The following is a 27,546-nucleotide window of genomic DNA, read 5'->3' as shown; positions in this document are numbered from 1 at the left end:
GCGTAAGAGGCTCTAAGCTAGCAAGAGAGTGTGTAATTCATTTACATATTATTTAACTGAGTTGCACGGTGGCAGAGAGGTTAGTGCTCTTGCCTCACAGCAAGAGGGTCCCCGGTTCAAGTCCTGGCTGGAGGACCTAAAACGGAACCACCGTTTTCTCCGGGGACTCCGGCTTCCTCCCACTGTCCAAATGCAGGCTTGATAGGTTCATTGGTTATTCTAAATCATGTGTGCCCGAAGTGGGGCCGAATTTGTTCCACTAAAGGTTATCTTTTGGTCCTCCAAGTTGTGGCTGCAGAAGCCGCAGAGTGTTTAGTTAAAACCCCTTACCCGTTTCCCATTGATTCCCTACAGGAGGAGTCAGCAACGTTTATGACATGAAGTGCCAATTTGAAATATTCTTCTCAACAACTGTGCCATCACCAACTGTAAGGCAAACTCTTGTCGATCACCCTTCGGCCTGGCCAGCCAGGGATTGTGACAATGAATCAGCTTTCACTGATTCACACAGGTGGTTAGGTAGAGAGTTTTTACGCCGGATGCCCTTCCTGAAACAATCCTGTATTATCAAGGTACAGAGAGACCAAGTTAGGCAGCAGAGTGAAGGGTCTTTTCTAAGGAGCCTCACTGGATTTTATCTGATTGTCCGCCCTGGAAACTGAACCCAGATCTTACATACACCCAGCCACCTGAGCTATCCAGCGTCTTCTAACTATAATGTGAACTTAAATACATAAAAAATGTTTTCAAGATGTCTCAAATGTTACTTAATACACAAACAGCAGGTCAAATAACATATGTTGGTATTAACTCAAAAGAGTGCTTCCATAAGAAAGTAGTTGAAATAGTATTACAACTATGTTTGTTTGAAACTAAAAGCACTGCATTTGTGTATGTCATAACAACAATTACAGGATTGGATACATCAGCACAAAATATCATCAATATTTCAAAACCATGAAAAAAAACAAACAAGTGTATGCTCTTTGCTTATTCATCTTTTGTTACAGTATGAGAGATGGTCTGAGTAACTGAATGCAAGTTCATTCTGTGGCGGTGCTTTTACTGCATGTGAAATTTAATGTTTTTATTTTTATTTTTGGTAAGTTTGCTAATTATAGTACTATACATTTTCCTGCATCTGGACAGCATCATTCTTCATTTTCACCCCCAGTAAATCCAGTGATCATCTTTAACATTCATTTTTAAACTTTTTCCGATTTTATGTTGACATTTGGCAGAACACAAAGTAAGTCTGAGTATAATCTGACTTTGTTTGGTTATTATTCAACAAACTGAACGTTTCAACCAATCAATCAGTAAATCAATCAATCAATATTTATTTATTAAAAGCACTGTCTTGTGTTGCAGCTCAAAGTTTTTTACAATCAAAAACAAACAACAACAAACAAAAAAAGAGAAACTAAAACCAACCTACCCCTTTACCCCCCTCCTACCCACCCCACACACAAACAATGCATACAGGCACGAATGAATGACTAGAATTTTAAAAGAGATATAAGTTACTACACAGCTGTGCTGGGGCGTTTGGGGTCCGCTCCAGCAGTGCGGACCCCAGGGCAAGCGAAGTGACAACAAACAGACAAAACCAGCAAGTCCCGGTACAAAAGATCCCCATGTGGAAACAGCTTAATAATGTCAGCCATGCCAATATGACCAAAACTATACAAAAAAGACACTCATAAACTTTGCTCTTTCCAGTCTTCCACTAAGCTCCATCCACAGACACGCGCTCATATCATCACAGCTGTCATCTCACCGCCAACAGTTTCAAAACACAGGAATCATTACAATGCTTTAATTTCACCGCGGCAAACTTTTTTTTTTCCTAAGGTGCGCATTAATTTAAATCGCCCAGTCATGAAAGCTGAGACGGGTAGTAATGGACATTGTGTTAAACTATAAAGTTTCTCAGTGTGCTCTACAGTGTTCCAAAACTCTACGGCTGTAATATACTTCCAGCCTCCTGGTGGCGCTGTTAGCACTTTCTTTGCCGCGGCTAAGGGTGAAACAATCTCCAAGTAAGTCAGCCCAGGACTTTTTTGTATCAGAAATTCCCAAGAGCCTTCCTATGCTTTTAGCGCCTAGCCAAGCACTAGCCAAGATGGAGAGACAACGTCAGTGGCAAACGGATAAAGTCAAAAGACCAGCTCCACGTCTCTCATTAGGATTCATTGTTGTTTTCATGGGAAGAAAGTTTGTTTTAGATTGATCTTGTTTTTCAATTAAAATGGCCAGTGAGAGCTTTCTGTTAAAGGTTTTGAAGACCAATGATACTTACTTTTTATTCTTACTAATGTGAGTAACTTTAATGAATATATAATCAAAATAAATAAATTAACCCATATTCTTTAATTTCTTCTTTTATTTCATGACATACCAAAAAATATTCCATTTGGCCCACGGACCAGAATCCTATTTAGATTTTGGCCCTCTTAGCGAAAACGTTTGGGCACCCCTGCTCTAAATCGCCCCCAAGGTGTGAAAGTGAGAGTGAATGGTTGTGTGATTGAGGCCCTGTGACAGAATAGCTGTCGATAAAACGTTCGAGGTGGGCCTAGCGGCATCACATGCTTTTACTGAGGCATCTAATTGGTCAGTTTTTAACTTGAATAATTTGCAATAAAGAAAAAATATCTTTCAAAAAGTAGGATTAGAAAGAAGATGATAAGAAGAAGGTATCGGAGCAAGAATGGTTATTCTCAAAATGATTGAGAAACAACAATTTCCCATAGACTTCTGCTGAGAAGTATATGGGATTTTGACCTCCTTGGAACTCACAGGTACTTCCTGTTTGGAGCATGAGAGGGGAGGGGTTGCTATGTCCAGTGAATACAGTCAATGCTCAGGCCAAGCACTTTAAGGGGAATTTCTAATGAATTCCTGCCTGTGTTCAGAAACTATGTACTAAAAATCGACTTTTTTTCTTTTTTTAATTGCCTGAAAACAGCATACATATTATTAAAAGACCAGTGGGAACGCTTTTACAACAAATCAAAAGATGATTGGAGTGGGACTTTAGAGGGACGTGTTTTTTTTGTTTGTTTTTTATATATATTTCGCAAAATCAATTTGAAGCAATTCGATCCAAAGAGAAGTATTTAACCCAGTACCTCGCCCTAGTTACTAGTGCCCTATCTTTAAACCAAATTTTTGCTCATCTTGTCTGCAGTGTCATAGTTGGCCAATTTTGGTTTCTGAATTCAGCTTAGCTTTCTTTAGCTCAGTGTGACGTTTCTGTCGCTCCCCTCCCCCCTCCTTGCCTCCACAAACCCCCTTCATGTCTTTATTCTAATTCTACCCAGTTCGCTCTGACTCCTCCTCCACCTCCTGCCGTTCAGAATCACATGGCGCCTATATCTCCTAGCCTGAATTACATTTGACTTCCAGTCACTTCATACCAGCGTCTGTGAAGGAAGACAAAATTGATCATCAGAGTATAGCAGTAATCTTCACTCCTAAGTATTAGTAAAGTGTCATTGAACAGGTTAAGGAAGGGAACCGGTGTGCTTTCCTGTCTCCTTAAATTATTAAGGTGCCAGCTTTAGCTCAGTTTCAGCCTCCTGTTTAGAACCGATGTGATCAGTGGTGTGTGACGGGGGGCACAAACACTGGTGGGAGTAACTTGGTGCCTCAAAGAAATGTCAGTTATGAAGCAAATTCGAAGTAAACATGTTTTTAAAAGATCTTTGTATTTCCAAATTAAAGTTTCACTCATGCTTAAAGTTACTGTTGGTATCCAGAGATGGGGCAATAATTGTAGTTTTTGTGTTTTGGTTTTTTTTTTGGTACATTTTTTATTTTATTCTATTTATTCACTTTATTCACATAACTAAGTTTTGTCGTTTTATTTTTTAACATATGTACTATAAATACTAACTAGTGGCAGAAAATATTCCAAATAGTGATGTTTACTTTCATTGCACATTTGCTCTTGTTGCTAAAATAGTTTAGATATGGATGCGCTTTAATAGCCAGCCGTGATTATACAAGGTATGGGGAAGAATTAGGATGACAGGGAACTGAGCTGATAAGTGGAATATGTAAATAGGGGGGATGAGTGGTCACATTTCCAGGAAAGGGAAGTGATGACGGGGTGGAACAGGCCGAGGGGAGAACGCAAACAGGATGCTATCTACTGAGACTTCCTGCGCAATTTTTGAAATCATTTTCCCATGAATCTATTAAAGGATAAATCTATAATAAACTGATGTTGTCTTCTTAGGGAGCAGTGATGCAGAGAAATGTTTATGATGTTGAAGTTCATAGACTTTCTTTTCTGTTTTCAGAAGCTGTGAAGACACTGAAGAAACAAGCCCTGAATGGAGCTTCACTGGGGATTGTACTGGCTAAGGTGAGAATGCAGTAAAGATGATGAATCCAGCCATTTTAAAGTGTTTTACGTGCAGCTGATGTGCATTTTACTGAATGTTTTTAGAACAACTCTCAGAGAAAGTTTCACATCACCAGGTTAAGCTGATCAGTGCCACGCTGCTGTGCTTGCTAAGCTGTGGTTTTTGTGGGCTCCTACTTACAGTTTCTCTCTCTATACAGTTGCCTTATGTTCATGCACTCTGTTCTCTGCTCTACTAAACCTAAAGCTCCCCTCGAATGCTAAACAAAATGTGCCAGAGCACTTTTTCTATCACATAACGCCTTGAGTTTTATGAGAAAAGTGGAAAATCATTTTAGATTTCTTCTTTGATTTATTTAAAATAAAGTTCTACATTGAAAGCTGTTTGCATCTGCTTTTTTTTTTTTTTTTTGCTACCCTGCAATGTTTCCCTGAGCTCTCAGAAAAGCTGTGCGCAGCCACAGCTCTGCTGTGTTTCAGGATGTGAGCCTGACTGAGGGCTGATGTCATCTTTCTCCACTGCTGCAGAGGTGAGCGTTAGGACAGGAACCAGGATGGAAGAAAGGAAAAAAAGAGGGAGGGCAGTGAGAGTTTCCCGCTGAAGCTCCATAAGCAAAAAAAAAAAAAAATGTTTTTTTAAATACATAATGCAGGTTAGAGACCTGGTTCTGCTTCGGAGTAGCATTAGTAATGAGGGGTGACTGAAAACATGTCCTAGCCTGCAGTGTTGATGCAGGCGTTGCATAATGGCTACCATTTGTTCTACAGTTTTCCTCTGTGGAATGAGCTCCCTGGTTGTGCACACACATGCAGGGACCAAGTCCAGGACAGAAATAAAGAGGAGAACTCTTGTTTCGCTGCAAAATGCTGGAACTTTGCGCGCAGCTCTGGGTGGGAATAGCAAAGATGACCTTAAGAACTGGCTGCAGAGGTTTCCTGTGATGTGAACTCTGAAGGGTCAAGCGCAGGGCAATGCCAGAGCTGGAAAACAAGGGCAGGGACCTCAGCTTAGCAGTGCTACACCCAGTGAGGGAGGGGAAAGGAGCCGTCTGCAGATGGGTAAAATAGAAATGCAAACTTGCCGGAAGGAAGAACGGATGTTTCCCAAAACTGAAAATGCAAATGGGAAGAAAATGTAGTGGATACTTGTTAGTTATGGGAGTGCACTTGGGAGTCTCGCTTAAGTAGTTTTGAGGCTCCGTTGGCTGGTTTAAATTCCCAGAGTCAGACAAAGAAACAGGGGGGCGAGGAAATGCTTTGGTGGGACAGTGGCTGCAACTGCTCTTTTTCTCTCTGAGTTTTGTGCTGCAACATGCCCGTGCCTGCGAGTGCTCTTCAAGTCGTTTGCATAAGCGGTGTGTACGTGTGTGCTGCCTCTAGCAGAATGGTTAACGTTCAGGTGGGTAGGCTGGCTGAACGCAGAATGACCCATCTCCCCCGGGGCTCCAAATTACTACATCATCATCAGTTGCTCCTTGCAGTGGAACAGATGAGTTTATACTCACATCAAACATGGAGCTGAAACCAAGGCTGCCTTCCTGAATGGATGCTCTGTCCTTATAGGACTTTAGAAATCTACAAGCCGATGCACCCTTTAAAAGTCGCTTGGTTTATCGCTAGTGATTTATTAATTAACAAAAAACACCTTTCCAATCCACACAAACTGCAGCACACATACGAGCAAATGTAAGTATCCAGTTTAGTCTCTGATCCAGCGACATTGACTGTTTGTTTACAGGTGCTGAAATGCGCTGAAGATGAGCGGCATAGGAGACAACTCGTTAGAGCCGCTGTGCTCTGACCGCAAGCGGAAACTGTCCACCTGTGACACACCAGGATTAGGGTGAGTTTTATCACTTCTGTAAAGAGCATTTCAGTTTTATAATCCTCTCTGTCTGCTGCTGATTGCACTCTCGCAAGAGTATGATGGGACTTTTGTACTCTTTACGTAAACATTCCTGGATTAAACTCCAAAGAATCCCCTGCAAACTTTTAAATATCGCAGGTCTCTGAGCTGGCCGTATGGCCTGGATGTGGGTAGTACACCGGGAGGTTAGGTTGTCATAGCAACATCTCTAATCCACCTCCTCTATGGCTCCCTGGCAGGTGTGACAAGCGTCTGAGGGAACAGGAGAGCAAGTACATCGAGGAGCTGGCCGAGCTCATCTCTGCTAACCTCTCCAACATTGACAGCTTCAACGTCAAACCTGACAAATGTGCCATCCTCAAGGAGACCGTGAGGCAGATCAGACAAATCAAAGAGCAAGGTAACGGCGCCATGGCGAATCACACACAAAGCTGTGTAACAAAAAGCATCTTTCACCCCCTCTCAACCATTGTTTATTTCATTTTATTTATAGTTAACAGTGGATAAAGCTAGGTTAGTCAAGGCCCCTGCTGCAGGACAGATGATGCCAGTGATGAAGTGGTGTGTTTGGTTCATGGCCAGGACATTTCAGAGCACCAGCCAGCCTGGCTGTTGTATTGCCTGGAGTAAATGAACACCAGTAATTGAAACCCATCCTTGGTGGTCATGGCTCAAGGCTGTTGGTGACAGTGCGTATCTCTTGGTGCCAAACTTCGCTTTTCTCCGAGAGACTAATGACTCTCACAACTGAAAAATCTGACATTATTTAGCATTGCTCCTGTCCCGCGGCCTTTTTCATATAGCTTTGTTTATCAGAAATGATCTAATATGCAAAGGCACATTTTGTCTTCATCTATTTTTGCTCTGATCTGAAATGAGGTCTTCGGAGGTACTTGGATAAGGAACCATTATGAGATTTGTTTTGAGAGTTACAGTATTGTGCAATCATGTTTCCATAGTTACTGGTTGGAAATGATGGCAAACTCACTTGTGTCTTTTTTTGTTTTTTTAAGCATACATTTGTTTGTTTTTTCCTTTTTCAGATTTTTAGCCAGCTAACTGCTGTCTTATGTTTCCAAAAAAAATAGGATTTTTCATATTCAGATTTACACTGTCTCCCATTCTATGCTGTCTTGCACTGTGAATGACCCTGCTGTATTGAATGGTATCTAGCAAAGCCTCAGCCACATGCTGATTTTTTAAAAATAGAAAGGCATCTTAGCCTTACAGCTGTGATGTGTGCTGCCACCTGGTGGTCACAAGAAGTACATCTGTTAGTATGTGGTTCTCTATAAATTGTGGGTCATTAGTGTCAGTTGCAGAAACTCCTCAGGACTTGTGTCATGACCCCTCCAATACATTTGCTCATATATGCATTATTCTAATAAAGATTAGTGAATTTTACTGTGTTTATTAGATTTAGGGATAAATTATTATTCTATCCATAATGCATTGTGGTTTATGTTTTTAGGAAAGAGCTCTTGCAGTGACGACGATGTGCAGAAGGCGGACGTGTCCTCTACCGGTCAAGGGGTCATCGACAAAGACCATCTGGGGCCTCTTCTCCTGCAGGTCAGCTGAAGAACTGTCTCTTTATAGCATCATGTTTACAAATAGATATGTCTCAGTTGCATGTTTTAGAGAATTATAGCTTTTATAAATATATTTTTTACACTCACAGCAGTTTGATTTGTTCATATGTTAAATTGTTGTTGTTCGTAGGCATTAGATGGCTTTTTGTTTGTGGTGAACCGAGAGGGGAGCATCGTATTTGTGTCGGACAATGTGACGCAGTACCTGCAGTACAAGCAGGAGGAGCTGATAAACACAAGCGTGTACAACATTATCCACGATGACAACAGAGAGGAGTTTCACAAGAACCTCCCCAAGCCTAATGGTGAGACCAGAGTGCGCGTCTGAAAGCCTTCAACCACGTCTCAAATTCTAATCTAGGATGCCATTACGTGACGGCTCACTGCTTTTTTTTTTTCCTATTTTCTCTACAGCATCCAATGGGCAGTGGGGTGGGGAGGCCCCCCGACAGAAGAGTCACACCTTTAACTGTCGCATGCTGGTCAACCACCTCGCTCACGGTGCCGGTCATGGTTTGTCAGAAGACAGAGCGGGGGGCCAACGTTATGAGACCATGCAGTGTTTTGCCCTGACTCAGCCCCGCGCCATGATGGAGGAAGGAGATGGTAAAAACTTTACTTCATAGAGGCTGGGTTTTTCAGTTTACTTGGTGTAAAATTTTCTGCATCTACAGAGATCTCAGTTTTTCCTGAGTTAAATGTGATTCTAACATTTCTTAATTTTGTCTTTTCAGATTTACAGTCGTGTATGATCTGCGTGGCCCGACGAATTACTGCCGTGGAGAGGACGGAGAGGTTTACCACCCGACATGAGCTGTCTGGTAAATCTCTCAGAAAAGCTTTGTTTTTTACATTTGTTTTATTTATTTTTGGCTTGTTACTTGAGAAACATTTCAGTGGACCTACTTTTGAAAATAAGAATTGCAAAGTTTTTCCATAATTTCAATTATCTGACAGTATCGATATTCCTATCCCTGGAGTTAGCTCTTTAATTTTAGGATATTTCTTGTAACAAAAAAAGTGGAAAAAACTCAATATAGAAAATAGTTTCGCCTTCAGGCTAGTAGAATAATATTGGGAAAATACATAGATCAATTTTACCACAGCAGCTCCAGTCCCACAATTATAATTACATCCTAATCAATGTTCTCGGTGGCAACTGCAACCACAAAAGACAAAAAGGCGTGATAATCAATTCATTTATGACACAATGAATTAGATTTTGTATATAAACCAACTTTTACAAAGTATTTCAAATACAAGTTTCTTTTACCCAAGCAAATTCAGACTCCTTTTCTTTTGGTAAATGAAGATTTTTTTTTCTTTTCTTCAAAGGAAATAGTGAATACTGTCTGAATTCAACCAAATATTTTACAAAGCAAGAAAAAAATATAGAATGATTGTGCCTTAATCAATAAGGCTCTGAAAGTATAAAGTGCTGGAAAGGGCTGCGGTCGGGGGTTTAAGAGGAAAGCAAAAGTAAGACGCTGAACTACATTTGCTCATGATTAATTAATTGAATATTGTCAACATTCTAAATCAATGCAAGTACCACCGAATGAAATATTGCGATCTATTGCAGAATCGATGCACCCCTATACCTCTAATCACAGGTGGTGCACTTTCCTTGTTTTAAGACTGTTTTAGACTGTTGAAGACATTGTTTTAAGATGATCCTGTTGGACAGATAGCTATCTTAAGAACTCAAATGTAGGTCAAACATTAAACAAAAATTAAGGAACTATGAAGATATCTTTTTTGAAAATAAAAAAAATTCTAACTAATATAAAAAAGTTATAATTTTGGCTGAACATTTCAGTTTGTGTTTCTTTCAGTGTTGATTGTGTACTTTGTGTTGTAGGTAAGCTAATTGAAATTGAACAACAGAGTACTCTTCATAACACCATGCGTCCCGGGTGGGAGGACCTGGTCAGACGCTGCATGCAGATGTTCCTCCACAGAAGTGATGGTCAGCCCTGGTCTTACAAGCGCCATTATCAGGATGGTACGTAGTTCTGCACCACCCAGCTCACCTGCCAGTTATACGTCACATTTTAAACTTTCACCCTACCATGCCCGTTGAATTTGTAAAAAAAAAACTGAATTTGAGATTAACTTTTGTTGAAGCAGGAAGGACTTCTAGCAGCACTGCAGCAAGTATACATCTTGTTAAAGAAGACAACAAAAAAAGTCACTTTGTAAGGTTTAAAGAAGATTTCCTTTGCTTTTCAGAGAAAAGTTAACTCATTTGTTACTAAAATCTCACTGAAAATACTTGAGCCAATCTGGACTTCTGTTCTTGAAATGTTTTGCAAAATGTATCAAGAAGAGAAGACAATAAGTTCAAAACTATGACTTCACCTCAAGACATCTGTTGGTAATTTGGGAAAGAACCCCCAAAACAAAAATGTAAAACTGTAGTACAAAAATTATTGATTTTACTCTGTAAAAAAATGCTGAGTTTAGGTTAAAATCTAGAAACAAGCAACTTCACAGCCTGATATAAAAAGAAACAGAAAGTATTTAGCATGTCTAAAAACAACAGTGTTTTTAACAACTGGCTTTGTAAAACACAATATTCTCGCTTCCTTTATTTGCTTTAAGAATCTGTAAACTTACAGGAATTTTAGTTAACAAAAGACTATCACAGAAGTCATTTAAACTTCTTACAGAATTTTGTTTTTTTTATTGAACTATATTTTTAGGTGGTTTCATAACTGGTCCTAAAATAGGTTGTAATGCTACCAGATTTTCTTTATTATTTTTATTTTTATTATTATTATTATTATTATTATTATTATTATTAATAAACGTTTGTTTAATTTAAAAAAAAATCAGGACATTTCGAATCTGCTCACAAGACTAAATCTTAGCAGTCAAAAATAAGACCATAATTTCCAGTTACATCTTTCTATGCGTTTCCAAAAACTTAAGAGAATCCATTACTTTCTAAAGTAAATGTAAGATTTTTTAAATGTTACTCGAGAGGTGAGCTGATGCCTTTCACCTTTCAGCACCTCACTAAATATGTCATCTTTTTATTTTCTTAATTATTACTTCTCAGACCTTAACGTTGTTTTCATAACAGTTGTATCAGTGCATTTCCAGAATGGAATAGATGTTAAATATGCGTTATTATAATAAATACAGGTCAGGATCATAGACTGCATATGAGAACTGGACCAAGTGTGATTGTGTAGTCACCCATAGGAAAAAAGGACTTGAATATGATTTGTATGTTTATTTTTTTTCTTTTTAAATGATCTCGTCTTCTTTTCCTGCCTCAGCTTTCCACACCGGCCACGCTGAGACGCCGCTCTACCGCTTCTCACTCTCTGACGGCACACTGGTCACAGCTCAGACAAGGACGGACCTCTGCAGGAATCCCAGCACCAATGAGCCGCACTCATTCCTGTCCACACACTTCCTGCAAAGGTGCAAAAGCTTGGATTCATAATTGGGTTTTAGTCATGTTTCATAATGATTCTGCTGCACAACAAGCTTGAAAATGTCTCTATTTTTAGTTTTGTTTATTGTATTTTGGTGTAGGGAACACAATAGTTATCGCGGTAACCAGAGTGGCCCCATGAGACCCCAGAACATGGGCGTGAACAACCCCAACCAGCAGATGAACATGGGCCAAGGAGGAAGCATGGGCATGAACAGGGGCTACGGCATGCCTGACCAGGCCAACATGCCGCAAAGAGGAATGGCCTCGTATTCTGGGGGCGCTCGCATGAACCCCATGAACCAGATGAATCACATGAACCCCATGCATCAGATGAACAACATGCACCAGATGAACAACATGGGTCAGATGAATCCCATGCACCAAATGAACCACATGGGCTCCATGAATCAGATGGGCCACCACGGCATGCATCAGCAGCACCAGCACGGGCAGATGGGTCAGATGCACGGAGGCTCTGGGGGTGGGGGGTTTGGGATGGGTATGACCAGCCCTCCTCAGTCAAGTCCTGGGATCAACGGTCCTCCACACAACGTTTTGGGTTCCCCTAGAGTCAGAGGAAGCCCCAAGACTGGGGCCAGCCCGTTCTCACCTGGAGGTAAAAGTGCAGCTTTGCTTTAAAATGCAGTTCAATTAGTACAAATTGTGCAGCTAAAGCACGTCTTTGTCTCTTTCAGCCATGAACTCACCAATGAGCTCCACTCACTCTGGTAGCTCTGGAGGTGGAGGGGGCACCACCTTCTCCAGCAGCTCACTGAACGCCCTTCAAGCCATCAGTGAGGGACTGGGCAATCCAATGCCCTCCCCCCTCACATCCCCTCTTTCTCACAAGCCAGACAGCTCTCCAAGCATCAATTCTACCAATCAGGAAGCAGGAGGCAAACCAGGCCTTCCACCATACTCTGACTCCAAGAGCCCCGGCAGCTCCCTCAGGGCCGGCGGGGAGCAGCAGTCGCAGCAGCATCCACAGACCCCCACCAGCGAAGGACCTCCTGACAAGCCGGACAGCCAGGCTTGCCTTGGTGGGGGAGAAGCCAACAGACGGGGCCCAGACAAGTGCAACAAGAAACTTCTGCAGCTTCTCACATCCCCCACAGACGATCTGGTGCCATCCAATCACCCTCAGAGCTCTGGATCCAGCTCCACTCCGGACACAAAGGATGGAGTCACCAGTCCCTCCTCCTCTACAGGAGTATCCTCCTCTACAAGTGGGGGCCATGGTGCCGTCTCTTCCTCAGGAAGTTCTGGACATTTTCCGAGCCAGTCCTTGCAGGAGAAGCACAAGATCCTACACAAGCTCCTGAAGGATGGGAACACTCCGGATGAAGTGGCTCAAATCACTTTGTTGGCCACCGGCAAGAGCACTTTGGACTCAGGAACTCCAGAAGCGGGCCTCTCGTCTACCGGAGGGGAAAAGGGGTCTGAGGCGAAGAAGGAGCAGCACAGTCCGAAGAAGGAGAAACCCCACGCTCTTCTTCACTATCTGCTCAACAAGGACGACTCTAAGGAAGCAGGCGATATGAAGCCAAAGCTGGAGGATTTGGATGGCCGAGGAGCTCCAGGAGCAGGAGTCACCAGCTCCGACCCCCATGTTATGGATGGGAAGGTCAAGCTGGAGCCATCTGATGAGGTAGCTGAAAATCTCCTTCTGTAAAGAGAAGTTTAAGGGCTGGGTTGATGAAATCGATGAATCGATCTAAGCATAATTTATCAATAAAAGATCCATAAAAGTAGAGATTGATCTTACTCATAGTGCTAAAGTCTGCTAGCTTGATGCTAACGTATAATGGGATTTTCCATAGGGCGCTAATGCTAACGCTCGGTCGACCTAAACATACATTGCTGACTAAATTAATATCTTAATTTACTCACAGGCATGAATTTTCCAAAATCTTTTAAGGAAACATTTTTTAAAGTAACCATTTGTTGTCTAAAACAGTTTGAAGAGTATTCTGAGCATTTTCTGTTTTTGAACTTTCAGGCTGAGACTTTGGAGACAATTTTAGGAGTCCGGCAGAACAATTCCAGCTTCTACCCTGAACTGGACTCCAGAGCCACCAAGGAGATGGCAAACAAACAGGGGTCTGTTCCTGAAAGTTTACATGGTGAGTTGAAACGCATGTCTTTACCCCACCTAACAATTGAATTTTTAATGCATCTATTATGACCCACTCTGATGAAAATTGTGTTTTTAACATGTTGTTGCAGTATTTTTCTGATGATAGAGGTTAAAATTCTATCTCTGAGTATTTATTTATTCAAATCATTGTGAATCAGGAGCAGATGAAAAAGTCTAGTTTGAAAAAGAGTTTATTTTTGCCATAAAAACAAGCTCCCTGCTCCTCTCCATTCTGATTCATCCATTTATAGACAAATAAATCGTGTTTTTTTTTTCTTCCTTTTAGTGAGAGTTGATAGATAGAATAACGCAAATCTTAAATGTTTGTTTGCAAAGTAAATTGGGCGTTTTTTTGTTTCAGAGAGGGAGAGAGGCCCTATGCTTCCAGCTCAGCGTGCAGCCTATCAGAGAGCCTTGTCTGTGGATTCCAAGCCCATGGGTGGGGACATGCCAGTAGGAGGAGGAGGGCTGGCGACCAGACGAAATGTCCCCTGCCCCACACTGGTCAAACAGGAGAGCATGGAAGCTCCGATCCGACCTGGAACAATGCCTAATGGCTTTCCTGGAGGGATGGGTGTTTGTCCACCAAGGGGGAATCCAACAAGTAACTTAATTTCTACTCTATGAATCAACACATGAATGAAATTTCTACAGAGGTTTGCGTTGCTTACTGATTTATTTTTTGTTTCTTTGTCAGGAGGTATTGGTAGAGGAATGGGCGCTCATCAGCGCCCTCCCATGGCAAGTCCAGGGGAATGGGGGATGCCGAGGTCTGGCGGGAGTGCGGCGGCCGGACCAGGACATCCAGTTATGGGTCGCCCTGGCCAAATGGGAGGACCTATGATCAGCCGCTCCATCAGCGCACCTGAAAACATGCGGTCCATACTGCAGCAGCAGCTCATGGATATGGGTACGTCTGAATGGACAGTTTCCTGAGTGTACAGAAAAAGGACATTTCACCAGTAAATCATTTAAATAAATAATTACTGATTATATTGTTTTTACAAATGTTTCTGTAGGTGCTAATGAATCGAATATGAGCATGAGCCCCTTTGGCGGACAGGGCCCCCCTCCTCAGTCGCCATCTTGGCCAGATTCTGCCATGGGAATGGACCGACCTCAGACCAGCACAAACAGGTGATCTACATGTACCTGTAACTGTGAAGCTCAGTTTGACTGAAGTCTGACGGCGTCTGTGTCTTTGTTTGCATCAGAGAACAGTTTCCACACCCCCTGGAGGAGCTCCTCGGACCTCTGCCCAGCAGCGAGGGTCCTGGAGACGACCGGGCTCTTCTAGACCAACTGGACTCTCTGCTCAACAACGCTGATGTGATTACTCTGCAGGAAATCGATAAAGCTCTGGGAATCCCTGAAATAGTTGGGCAGGTATTAAAAGACAATACAGTTTGGGAAGGATTCGTGTTGAAGACACTTTATTAGTTGTTAGGATTCCTATCGCTGTTCATACCCTCAGTATTAAATGAATTAAAGGGTGATTGGCTCCTAAACCTTTGACGGATGGGATCATTTTGGCTTTTTATCTTTGGAAAAAGTTGTCCAGATTGCATCTAGTTATTTGAATGATGTCTAAATGTGTCATGTTTTAACTCAAACGGTTTCGCACTAAACATTTTTAACAATCAAAATAGTTTGTTAAAAGAAAACAGGTGTATCATTTTCCCTGGTAGAAGCTAAGTTTACCCAAACCCTCAAACCAAGTTATAAAAGTCTGTTTTTTCAATTTATCCTGACATTTATGAAGTTAGGTTTTACTAAAAATCACAAATTATCTCGGAGTCTTTTTATATTTCAGTTTGAAATGTGCAAATATTTTTTTCTATTATTTAACCCTGGAGGGACCAAGAACAATTTTCTTCTGGGCTTTTGAAGTTAATTCAACAACTTGATATTTGTTTTATCATCATTTTGGGTAGCAGCTATTAACAGTGGCCTAAAAAAATAATAATATTTTTAAAAAGGCTGCTAAAATTGACTCTGTGGGTTCTCCGGGGTTAAAGTAATAAAAATAAATATTTAGAATCATTGTTTCTACTTTTTAGTTTAGAAGTTCTTTAAGGTTCTATAAAGATTACCAGCTCCTGTCAGATCCATCGTATTTTCAAAATGATAATATCTACATGGTTTTCTGTTAAAAATGTGATTTTGTGTTCAGTATAAAATCTCATTTTCTGACCCTAACTTAAGATATGATTTGTTTATGACACAGTTCTTATTTTCCCTTCAGTTATAATAGGAGAATAGTTGTTTTTTTTTTCCTTGATTGAGATGATGTCTGCTTTCTGTGCTTCAGGCTCATGGACCTGAAGGTCACCAGCTGGGTCAGGATCAGGCTCAAGGCCACTGCCCCCCCTCAGAGGGCTTCTCCAGCATGGACTCTTCTGCAGGGATGGATCAGAAAGCCATGTACAGCCAGGGTTATCCAGGACCTCCCTCCATGGGAATGCAGTCGGCTTATGCTGGCAACACAGTGGCTCCCCCTGGAGGCTTCAACCCTATGATGAACCAGATGGGCCCGACTGGGGCTTTTCCTGGCATGGGGGCCATGGGCAACCCTCGGGCAAATATGACGAGGCCTCGCATGATGACCGCCACCAAGCCTCTCCGCCTGCAGCTGCAGCAGAGACTGCAGGGGCAGCAGGTAATCCCATTACTTCAGGGGAGTCTTTGTTTGTCGGGCCTGTGGGATCGTCAATGTTGATGCACCTTTTACCCCCCCTCTGTCATGACAGTTCATGAACCAGACGCGACAAGGGTTAAAGATGGAAAACGCCTCAGGAGGAAACCCCGGCATGCGTCCAGGGATGCAGCCGGGTATGCAACCCGGAATGCAGCCGGGTATGCAACCGGGCATGCCTTCTTTAGGGATGAATGTTCAGGTATGCTGTAGCATTTATCTACCTTTTTAAAGAGTGTAGCTGTGCCTATCTAAACTTACGGGTATGTTTGTGGACAGTCTGGTTTCGTGAACGCCCAGATGCTGGCTCAACGCAACAGGGAGATGATGACCACCATGCAGATGAGGAGGCAGAGGATGATGATGCTGATGCAGCAGCAGCAGGGTCAGGCGGCAGCTGGAGGCTTCAGCCCCCCTCCCAATGTCACAGCACCAGCAGGCATGGAAAACCCTATGGGCTCTCCCCCAATAACCCAACCGGGTCAGCAGGGCTTCAACTATGGAGGGAACTATGGTGAGTGAACAGGAAGTGCTCTTCGTTCTCATTTGTGAAATTAAACTTCAGGGCCTTTATAGTTGCTGCTGTGTTTGCAGGGATGAACCAGCAGGGGGAGTCTTTCATCCCTCCGGGTAGCAGTCCACCAGGACACTTGATGCAGGGACGGATGGGAGGTCCTCAGCAAAACGCCATGATGCCAGGGATGCAGGGGAATCCACAGGGGGGCCACGTGTACCCGTCAGATAACATGAAAGGCTGGCTGCAGGGCAACATGGCACGCAACAAGTACGGACCTCCAGGCTGCTCGGGCAAACAGTTCTACTGCTGCTTTGCTTAATATTTACCTTTTCATGTGTTCCAGCCCGTATCCCCAGCAGCAGTTCCCCCAGCAGGGAAACCAGGGCCAGTTCGGATCCATGATGATGAACAACACGATGGGCGGGCCTGGGCCGGGCAGTGGATCCGCAGTGGGACAGATGACCCAAATGCCAGGGCAGATGCAGGGGCAAATGGGCATGAACCCAATGGGAATGGGCAGAATGCCAATGGGACCTGATCAGGTAGGAATCCATTCTCTATTTCTGTCACTATCTCTCTCTCTATTTCTCCCTTCATCTTTATCTATATCTCTCTGTTTTATATCTCTCTTCGTTTCTATTACTATCTTTATTTATCTATATCTCTGTATTTCTATTTCTCTTTATCTCTCTATATTTCTATCTCTCTTTATCTATTACTATCTCTTTATCGCTCTATCTCTATATCTTTACATATCTTTGTTTTTCTTTCTGTGTCTCTCTTTATCTCTCTCTGTCTCTATTTGTCTTTATTTCTCTATTTCTCTCTATTTCTCTCTTTCTCTCTTTATCTCTTTCTATCGATCTTTCTCCATTTCTATCTGTCTATCCATCTCTCTATCAATCTTTATCTCTGTCTCTCTCTATTTCTATGTAGCTTTCTATCTATCTCCATTTCTATTTCTCTCTCTCTCTCTATTTCTATCTATCTTTATGTCTATTTTGTTCTTGTAGCATTTTTCTGATGTTGGAGGACATATTTTAGGAAAATTAACTATAAAATTACATTTCTGAATATCTCTTTATTCAAATAATTGTGAATCAGATGAAAAAATGTGGTTTGAAAAAGCTTGCAGCAGTCACGTAGAAGTTCCCACCGGCGGGCCACAAGCTCCCCGCTCTGCTCCATTCTGATGCATCCACTTGTAGACGAATAGATTCATGTACGTCTTACTATTCCTCGTCCATGCTGAGATCTGGTTCAAAACTGGATATGTGAGGGCTTTCTCTAAGCCAACAGACCCGCCAAAAATCAGAAGCATATTTCTAATGAACTCCTGCCGTTCTGCAGAAACTATGTCCTTGAAAATGACGCAGATTTTTGATTTTGGATAAAAACAGAACAACTGAAAGACAGCTGGGGGGAAAAATAGATTTAAAGATGATCAAAGTTAGTATTTAAAGACAATGTAAGCATAAACCTCTTTCTGTTACAGAAGTACTGCTGAGGACCAGGACCTGGACTCGATGAGAAGTTCCTTTTTAGGAAAAAGTGACAGAAAACTGCACAGTGCGGCGGAGGAAAAGGGTCACAAAGACTCGCCGGTGCCCGGTTTCATTCCCAGCTGAAGCCTGGCATGCACAAAGAGAAAGCAGCTGCCTGGTGGGGGACTGGACCGAAGCTGTCCAGCAGCATTCAGCGTCACAGCAGGACTCTGGTACCACTGGCTGTGGCTGCACTTTACTGCTTTGTGTGGAGGAGGGGGGGTAGATTGATGCAATATGATTTCATCCTTACAGCCTTACTAGAGATTCAATGCCTTCTCAATGATGGATTTGTTTCCTTTTCTTGTCCTTCGATTGCGCCTCATTCTTAAGTCATTGAAAGCTATAAGCACACAGTTTACTATGTAATGCAGATTTGAGCAATAACTCTTGCCTCTATGCTTTTGACTGTAACTGAGCAACATAGTCCCTGTTGTCAGCAAAGAGATGGTACTGCAGTATTAGATATACTCTGTGAATATGAATTGTAAATATGCTTTTAAAGGCCTGTTCTTGCACAGAGTAAGAGACTTGGTTTTATTTTTGTCTTCAAAAGGTCAAATATGGATTTTGGTTGATTTGCTTCTTTTTTTGTGGATTTTTGCTAATTTGTAGGCACACTTGGGTTTCAGATTTCCTGATTGTCATTTTCTAAATGCATTTATTTTCCCCCAAAACCTTTTGTTATGTGTTTAGCAAGGCACTTTCAACTTGTGTTAACGGTTAGAGCTTTTATTCCTGAGTTTTTTTTTTTTTTTTCAAGGAAATTGGTTTAGAGGAAATCGGCACAAACCAGGTGAGCTGGGTCTGTGAGGTGTGCTATGTGGGTTTAATCTCCGCTCACCAACAAGCCTACTTACAATAGTCTCCCACCACCTCTGTTAACTGTCTTCACCATGTTGTTTTGAGTGTTTTCAACTTGCTGAAATCTACCTTTTTAACATGCGCAATCCAAAGATATTTTTCCACATCTGTGTATATTTTCTGAACTTTCTGGTGTACATTTTTAATGAGAATCTTATCTATTATTCTAATGGTAAATGGGTACATATCATGGATCTGTAAAAGCATAGGACACGGAAGATGTTGCTCCACTGTGGGATGCCAAACAGAGCAACGTGAAGGTCCTGAAACTTGCCTCGAGCAGCATGTTTTTTTTTTTTTTTTTTTACATCCAGAGAAATGCATATTTTTACTGTGATCAAGAAATACCAACTTTTAAACATATCAATATGTCATCGGTTTTTCAGGAAGCAACTTCATTTTATTATCAGATTTTGTCACTTCAGGTAAAAAAGGAACTTTTCAAGTCAAATGAAGTGCAAAAGAAAACAAAAGATCTTTGGTTTTATCTTTGTTTGGAGGTGAAATAAGCTGTCATTTTAAAGGATGTATATTACAGATTTTTCTTCTTTGTTGATGTTGATATTGATGTAAATACAAATTTATATTTAAACATTTTTGACTCAAATTCTGTTATTTTCAAGTCCTTTGTTGCCCTTTATTACACATTTCTTTAATCAGGTTAATTTTGCCTGAATAACTTAACAGAAAAGACTTTATGTCTTAGAATTTTTTATATTCCGTGCAAAGTATTAAGATTTAATATATTAAAAAAAAACATTTTTTATTACATTTTTCAAAAAGATGGTCATGAATATTTTTTTAAAAATGAAAAATTAAGCATTTTTATGATTTATTGATTTATTTTAGTCTGATAAATAAAGTAAACCTTGTCAACTAAAGCAAAAGTTCAAAGGCTTTTGATAGAGATTAAAAACTTTGAGACCATGTGCTTTTTTTCATTCAATCCTAATTTGTAGTATTACAGATTTTAAAAGAAATTAACGCTTTTAAAAAAATTTAAATAATCAAAACATTTTAGAAAAAGCCTATATCAATGAAAGTTTGGGGAAAATTAGTGTAAAGCTGCCGTAATAACTAAGGCAAATTTAACAGGGACAAAAAAAATATCTATATACAGATAAATCAAGCAAGAGTTTTAAAACAATTATCAAAGAGGAGGGAAGAGATAGTAGAATATCACAGTGTAGTTTTAGAATTTGTCAACACAAAAATTTGTAGGATTTTAATTAATTAATTGAAAAGATTCATAATATCTAAAAAAAAAATAGACTGTTTAAAAATGATGTCATTATTGAGCACTTAACACAGCAGGACGGTATTCTGGAAATCTCAAATTGACCATTCAATGTAATCTCAAACGTGCACTACATCTTTGTGACCAGGAGAGGGCGCTGATGTTTCACGTCCACATCCCCTGCAAAATAAATAAGGCTGCAATTCCTGTTGTGCTCGCAAGAGGGAGCTCGCTATACAAAGGATCATGTCTGCTGTATTTAGGAGGTTTTAAATTAATGTTCATTAACTTTAAATGAAAGAAAACGCAAATTTAACCCTCCAAATATGTTTTTATGTTAGAATGTGAACTGAAACCATCTAAAAACATATTTTATTTGTTTCAACAAATTAAATTATTCAATATAAAGCACGGTAATTAATTAATTAGCAAATTTTGATGAGCTGTTGTGCAGTCATTAATTTGAGATAAATTCATTATCATAAGAGATAGACGAATATGTGCTTTTATGAGTTTTTATTGACTTTCACGTATTTCTATTTTTGTTTTAAATCCTATTTATTAACAGCAAACTTTTGGCACAGCAGTGCACTGTGGGAATCTACCCGAAAGCAGCTCTGTCTGCCTCTGTCTCCCTCCCTCCCACCCTGTCTCTCCGTTGGAGCGTTTCCCGGCCCATCTGCGGCCTGGCCCGTGGATTACTGTTTGTTAATGTTTCAATCAGCTGTGTGTTGAGGAATGTGGAGCTATTTAACCTGAACTTCCCCAGGTGTGCCGAGGCGCCGCTCAGTCTGGGCCCCGCCGCCCTCCCCTGCCCTTGGCACAAAGCTATCACACAAACACAATCACACACTGGCCACGCCGGGGCTGCAGCTGTGCGCATCGCACCGCAGGGAAATGGGAAAAACATTGCACCAGGGAGAAAGGATAAATCTTATAACGCATCGCTTTGCCAAAGCCGTTTTAACCCCTGACGTGCCGGGAGGTGCCTATTTACACGACGACACTCTGAAATACCAGAAAACTTTGTGAAAAGTATAACCCTCATCCTCAAACGCACAATACATACCTTTATCTGTGATGTTTACGCACGGATTTCACTCTGATATGCAGAGAGCGCACGTGGAAAACATCAAATGATCAAATATTGTCTTTTAATTAACCATCAAATTGGGAAAACTTCCTGTTTTGGGCAATTAATGGTCAAATTTAACAGGCTGAGCCAGTTCAGCGGGTGGGTTTGATGTCACCTGAATGACTTCACAGTTTCAGGTGTAAAACGTTTTAGTGACAACCTGTTTACTCTCACCAGGATCAGATAAGCTCCTCGGATGAACATTAGCAGCCCTGCGTTTAAACTTACTAATGAGGCTGTACAACAGGCACTGCAGTGCAGTTTTTCCACCACAAAGTTATGTGTATAGATAAATTACCAAACTGTGCGTTGTCTTTTCACTTTCGTTCAAACACAGACACTCAGAAGGATTCTTGTTCAAAAATAAGTCTTGTTTTAATAAAAACACAAATAAGGTACATTGTAAGAAAACAATATCTTCACATATTGTGGCATTGTAATATACAATACAGTTTTGTCGCTCAGGAATCTGAGAAATTACTTTACAGAATTCTCTATTTGATTTACACAAAAATACAAAGGGCGTTACAAAGTCATTATGAAGCTGCGAGCAACACGCTGGTCGCTCTGATCATGTCTTGGTCCCACGACTAACCCAGTCTCTGTATCTGGACACTGCGCTAGTCCTCTAGCAGCGGGGCGCTCGGATGAATCGAGACCCCGTCACTTGAAGAATGTCCCCTTCGATGATTTTATTACATTTCTCTAGCTGAGAGAGTTTCAAACGTCCCCTCACAGTTCAAGACTTGATGCCGATGCGCTCTGGCCGCTGCATCAGGTTGTCTTGTCCTCTCTGGAATGATTGGGGGGTGGAGGGGCTCCATGGATCCTTAACGGCACATGATTCTCTCGTCTGAGCAGCCGTTCTGTGGGAAGAGAAGGAAAAAGTGGGTCAGAATGAGCTGGGCACAAATAAGCGACGATCACTGTCCTGCGTAAAATGTGCGCTTTTACGCACAGGACTGGTCGCTTTTACGCAATGAAAAATGCAGTGAATGAATCACAGTGGCGAAGTCACATAATGTATTTACCTCCACTGTGATGCTCCCCAGCTCTGCGTTCAGTGTGGTCAGCGGCGTGCGCTGGACGCTCCCCGAGGAGTGCTGACGGCTCTTCTCCGGCTCGTCCAACTTGATCTGCAGGTCCCAGATGTAGTCGATGACGTGCTGCAAGATTTCCACTTTGCTGGCCTTCTTGTTCGTGGGCAGCGTCGGGACGAGCTCCTTCAGCTTGCTGTAGCAGCTGTTCATGTCCTGCAGGAAGACGCTCATCTGCTCGTCCAGCAGCGGGAGCTTGCACTTGGAGATGGCCAGGCTCTGGTCGGACAGGCCGATCTCTCCGCTGACCTTGGTCTTCAGGGCGCAGGTAGATCCGACAACTTTCATCCTGAACAGCTTAGCTTCCACAGTTGCTGAGTGAATTAGTCTCGAGGAGTGACTCTCGAAGATGACGACAGGTCAATGTTGACAGTTTGCAACATCCACATGGAGAAGCCGTGTTCTTATAAAGTGAAGCAGCTTCTGGGGGCGTGTCCAGACCGTCCTGTTTGAAGGGAGCCGACCAATCCCCTCCCTGCGTGTGCATTGATGGGGCGGCAAAAAACCAAACCCTCAGCCAACCGCGGCGCCCGACTGCTTATCGGAATTTACAATCTGTTTGAGGGATGGCGTTACAAATGGAAACAAATGTGCGTCTTTTATGGGTAATATGTGGGAATCCAGCTGTCCATGGCTTGGGGACTCTGCAGGTGTAGATTGCCCGGGGACAGTCAATGGGTGGTGAATGCGTGGGGATGCACTGTGAGAATGTGTGTGGGATGAGACTGGGCTGAAAAGGATGAATGCTTAGTGACAATTAGGCTGCCCTAGATGTGTCTTTCACTTAGTGGACAAAAGCTCGGTGGCGTCTGACATAAAACGGAAAAAATAATATTTATTTGTATGGTTATGTAGCCCAGAATCATCACTAATGCTCAGACTGAATCTTTCTGAATGTCTCAGGGACGCAGCTGCAGCAGCAGATTCCTTCACATGTGTCTGCTGCGCGCGCTCGGCCTCGTGCGCACGCCCGCGCAGCGTCGCTCCCCCTTCAGATTGTCCAAACAAGCCCGAGCAGACTGGCAGGCGCCAGCGCGCTGACGTCACCCATTCATCCGCGCCTTGACGCCTGTCAGCCTGGCGCCGCTCGGGCGGTCTCCATGGAGATGTCAAACAAGGGAGCTCGCGCTGCGCGCTCCTCCATTCACCTGCATGGCGCGCGGAGCCCTGAGAACAAACCGTCTCCGGAGCTTTCTCCCCCTCCTTCATTTATCACCTAAAACAGCGGCAGCGGGGTGAGATTACCGGCCAGCGCACCTGCGCAGCAGACCCCCGTCAAAGGAGGAGGGCTCGTCATCGCGTCCTTTCCACGTTTTAAACCCGACAGAACCATCGCATTCCTTCCAACAATCCACTTTCACTTCTCTAAGTCTCTGTGGTTTCCATAAACACACGGAAAGAAATGCGACGGACGCATTTTCTCCGCTTTTATATTCACTAAGAATGCCTCATTCATGTCCAAAAATACGTTTTCAGCTCAGGGAAAACAGCTCTTGGACTCAGTGTTTCCTTTCTAACCATGTACTTCTCACTAAACTGAAGCTTTTCTTTGGAAGCAACAGATTTAGTTTACTGGAGACATTTCAAAACTTATTGGAGCTTTTTTATTGAAATGGAATTAACATTTGTTTATAGAAAACATAACAGAACTTCAACAATAGATTTTTTTTTTACATGAGAGAAATGTATATTTTTTTCAATGTATTCACCCATAATGCTTCACTGTTTTAATGTAATAAAGCTAAAGAAAAAAAAGCCATTTAATTCCACTTAAATTGTTTCTGAATCTTTTTGTTACATGTGTGTGTCAAAGTTGAATGATATTAACTCCACTCCAATTTTTATTTATTTATTTATTTATTCATCATGGAGGACATATATAAAGAAAATTAAGCTCCAAAATAACATTCTTGGGTATTAATTTATTCAAATTGTCATGAATCCGAAATAGACAAATAAATTAGTTGTCGGTGGGAATGTTGTCATGGAGTAAGCCTGCCCTGACTTCCCATCATCCCTTTATTTTGCACCCTCCCCCACTAGCTTACAGCTCCAACACCCAAACTATCATTAATGGTGCAGCAAAATATGGCGAGAAATATTGGAGCTATTCCGCCATTTTGGCTTTTGAGCTGCCAGCTCAGTTGAGGAAAACAAAGACGTACATGGATCTATTAATCTGCAAGTATGTGCATCAAAATAAACCAGTAACACTTTATAAAGATTCCTTAAACTTTTTCAACACTTTAACAAACAATAATAATGTGTTTATAGAGTTTTAGTAGGACATTTATTAGCACGACAAGCCAAAAAGATTAATTAACATACTCAGTAAAATTCATTAACATGAGACTATTGTCTACAAAGGCATATTAATACTTTGCACAAGCTTAGCAAATGCATTAACTATCTTTGTCAACTTTATATTGAGTGTTTTGGAGCACCTTACCTAAAGTGTTACCAATGAACCTTAGGATATTTTCCACGTCACAAAAATGCATTTTTTTAAACTATTTTTTTGTCTGCTCCTGTTTTACAAAAATGTTAATAAATAAATCCTCAGAAAGGAAATTTTAGGCTTCATTTTCTCTGTATATTTTCTCCATCATCAGAAAAAATGCTGCAGGAACATGTTAAAAATACCATTTTCATCGGAGTGGGTCTTTAATGTTTCTTTAGTTCTGACAAATGAAGACTTTTTTCTCATTATTAAAAAGGATTGCTTGATTGGTTGAATAATTATTACTATCAATAAGGATAATGATTCATATTTCTCTGTTACTAAACTATTTCAAATCAGAAAGGAAAAGGTGTTTTATGTAATTAGTGCCTCGCAAACAGTGAGAAGGCTTGTAGATTTATCGGAATTCAGAACTCTTTCAACATAAGTTTTCTGTGTCTGTTTTTACGATGAAAGCAGCTTGATTTCATTTCCGGAGCTGCATCAGGTATCCTATGCTTGTCCGTGCACAGATGTTGCAAGGTACCACAGCTAAAGGCAGTAACAACCACCGGCTGTTTCTTCGAGCTGTCGCAGTAGCCTGTAAAAACTTTGAAAAACTTTCCTTTCCCTCCCTCTTTTCTTCTCTCTCTCTGTGTCTCTCCCTCTGCCCTCTGTCCCAGGTCGCAGCTGACAGGGCGGAGGGAAGGCCGGGTGGGCAGAACAATGGGAGTGCGGTGCAGGGATTGTGGGAGAGAATCTAGGCTGGAGCCACAGTGTCTGGTGCACCCCTCCACTCCCCTCATCCAGCTTTTGTTCAGCTGCAAAAGCTATCAGCACTTCCTACTGACACCAACAATAACTCCACACAGCTGGGCCCTTTTTAGCCTGTTTACAGCACATCAAGGCGAACGGAGAGAGAAGACAGAGGAAAGAGGCAGAATAGAAGGAGGGAGAGAAAAGTGAAACATATCAGCTCCTTTTTTTTTTTTTTAAACCGATAGAACTCCTTAACATCATCCACAATTCTCACTTCCTGGTGCGACTACAATTTAGATTTTTGTCCCAAACATCCGTGCAGCTTTAATGTCAGGGTATTCCTGAAGCACATTGTGTGGCCTATATTTGTATCCCTTCCCAGGTGCATTTTTTTTTCAGAAGAATTTGTATTTGGTGGAGGGGAAACACATGAGCTAATACGTCCTTTCTATCGCAGCAGCAAATAGATCTACAAAAGGCCACTACAGGAAGCCTGTAGTGGTGCAGGAATTCATGGGGAGGAAATAGGACATTCCAGCAATGCTTTGACACTTTTGCTAGTGTTATTACTGCTCCGAGAACAATGAGCCGTGTTCATACTACTTCCTGAAACATGAAAGTGACCGTGGTAAGGGTGGAGAGGGACAAACGCTTTCTTAGATGGAGGGTTTTACTCCCCATACAGATGGCTGAAAAGACATTTGATTTAGAGCAAAGAGACACGCAGAAGTTTTCAACAATTTCCACTAACACACTCGTTGTTCATCTCCTCGCAGCTGTGGGATTAGTTTCCAGTTCCCATCAGGCTCTTCCTGTTTGCTTGATAAAGATCACACCTGTGTGCAGGTGTGTGGAGAGGCTCATATGGGACTGGGAGGGGTGGGAGTGGTGTCAGGTGCACAAACTCTTGACACGCCAAAGTGACACATCTGAAAAACGACTAGTGACACTTGAAACTCCACCGAAAGATTGTGAATGGGAGAACTTGTTGTTGTCTTGTGGGTGTGTGTCATGCATATTTTTCTTGGATTCCTTGCCGCGGCCTGGCACCTCCCTGGGCAGCCCTGTAATGACCAAGGGCCTGGTGGTTAGGACCGACTTCCTGTAGGAGTCAGACCGGCTGGAGCCTCACTGCCTGTTTGGTTTTTCCTGTGTGCAGGGAGCAGACTGTGTGGGTGGAGAGATGCCCTTCTCTGGGAGCCAGGGCCAGGTTGCAGGGATGGTATCTGATAGCATGTGTGCAGTGGATCCTCACAGACATCCTTGAAGCCCCACAGGTGTCCGCGGCTCTGTGTTCTTGGCCTGAGAGGATTCACAGGGACAGCTTGCTCCCTCAATATCTCTTTCCTTCAGCTGTGTGTGCATTCAGCGGACCCTAACCTCACCCCTCCTTCACACCCCTGTGGCCATCGCCCTCCGCCTGGTTCCCACACACACTATCAAAGACCTTTAATGGCTTCTAATTAGCTCCCCATCTGCTGGTGACAGCGCACTGGTGGCATGCTAAAGCACCCATTGAGAGCATGGGCATTGTACTCCCGAATACTTTCCACTCCAGTGGCAATTGCCTGGAGAGAGAGCTTTAGATGGGACTGAGTGTGCATGTGTGCTGGATGTCCATGGCAGGTTTAAGGAGGACTGTTTATCTTCGGTCTTCGTCCAGGGGTTTATGGGGCGGGAAAAGGGTTGGAGACTGATTGCGGTGAATCCTAAAATACATTTATTAGGAAATGGTTCTCGGGCCATCTTCTAGATCAGGGGTCTCAAACTGGTGGCCCACGGGCCATTCCCGGCCCCCACCTTAATATGAAAGTTGAATGTCCACCAAGCATGTAG

General features: G+C 42.2%; 2 protein-coding genes across 3 annotated transcripts in view; one reads left to right on the top strand and one right to left on the bottom strand.

Annotated features, from left to right (window-relative positions):
- Window positions 1-19,636, top strand: part of LOC112145243 (nuclear receptor coactivator 3) — a 35,100-nt gene extending 15,464 nt beyond the window's left edge. The window contains exons 2-23 of one of the 2 annotated variants that reach the window (XM_024270373.2): window positions 4,311-4,375; window positions 6,114-6,218; window positions 6,482-6,642; window positions 7,714-7,814; window positions 7,965-8,139; window positions 8,249-8,440; window positions 8,569-8,655; window positions 9,696-9,839; window positions 11,122-11,269; window positions 11,384-11,901; window positions 11,981-12,933; window positions 13,285-13,408; window positions 13,784-14,026; window positions 14,120-14,332; window positions 14,442-14,559; window positions 14,637-14,808; window positions 15,734-16,081; window positions 16,173-16,319; window positions 16,397-16,631; window positions 16,712-16,901; window positions 16,978-17,176; window positions 18,130-19,636. In XM_024270373.2, the coding sequence (XP_024126141.1) occupies window positions 6,133-6,218; window positions 6,482-6,642; window positions 7,714-7,814; window positions 7,965-8,139; window positions 8,249-8,440; window positions 8,569-8,655; window positions 9,696-9,839; window positions 11,122-11,269; window positions 11,384-11,901; window positions 11,981-12,933; window positions 13,285-13,408; window positions 13,784-14,026; window positions 14,120-14,332; window positions 14,442-14,559; window positions 14,637-14,808; window positions 15,734-16,081; window positions 16,173-16,319; window positions 16,397-16,631; window positions 16,712-16,901; window positions 16,978-17,176; window positions 18,130-18,141 (4,566 nt within the window). In that variant the 5' untranslated portion in view covers window positions 4,311-4,375; window positions 6,114-6,132 and the 3' untranslated portion in view covers window positions 18,142-19,636. Of the gene's footprint in view, window positions 1-4,310; window positions 4,376-4,485; window positions 4,906-6,113; window positions 6,219-6,481; window positions 6,643-7,713; window positions 7,815-7,964; window positions 8,140-8,248; window positions 8,441-8,568; window positions 8,656-9,695; window positions 9,840-11,121; window positions 11,270-11,383; window positions 11,902-11,980; window positions 12,934-13,284; window positions 13,409-13,783; window positions 14,027-14,119; window positions 14,333-14,441; window positions 14,560-14,636; window positions 14,809-15,733; window positions 16,082-16,172; window positions 16,320-16,396; window positions 16,632-16,711; window positions 16,902-16,977; window positions 17,177-18,129 lie in introns of those variants that run through there. The other variant, XM_036211776.1, reaches the window with a different exon arrangement.
- Window positions 19,637-21,764: 2,128 nt separating this feature from the next.
- On the bottom strand, window positions 21,765-22,911 carry id1 (inhibitor of DNA binding 1, HLH protein). The gene is made up of 2 exons (XM_024271151.2): window positions 22,446-22,911; window positions 21,765-22,280 (listed from the first exon to the last, which is right to left on the bottom strand). The coding sequence occupies exons 1-2, from the start codon at window positions 22,797-22,799 to the stop codon at window positions 22,245-22,247; spliced, it is 390 nt and encodes a 129-aa protein (XP_024126919.1). The 5' UTR covers window positions 22,800-22,911; the 3' UTR covers window positions 21,765-22,244.
- Window positions 22,912-27,546: the final 4,635 nt, after the last annotated feature.

The sequence above is a fragment of the Oryzias melastigma genome, linkage group LG5, assembly GCF_002922805.2.
Source record: "Oryzias melastigma strain HK-1 linkage group LG5, ASM292280v2, whole genome shotgun sequence".
In the NCBI taxonomy this organism is placed as follows: Eukaryota; Metazoa; Chordata; class Actinopteri; order Beloniformes; family Adrianichthyidae; genus Oryzias; species Oryzias melastigma.
This window is presented reverse-complemented; position numbering and strand designations above follow the sequence as displayed.

What these genes read in the sequence shown, in the direction of transcription:
- id1 (XM_024271151.2), bottom strand. Translation starts at nt 22,799, where the DNA reads ATGAAAGTTGTCGGATCTACCTGCGCCCTGAAGACCAAGGTCAGCGGA. An exon ending in TGGGGAGCATCACAGTGGAG is followed by an intron (nt 22,281 to 22,445) that starts GTAAATACATTA and finishes CTCTTCCCACAG; the next exon opens with AACGGCTGCTCAGACGAGAG.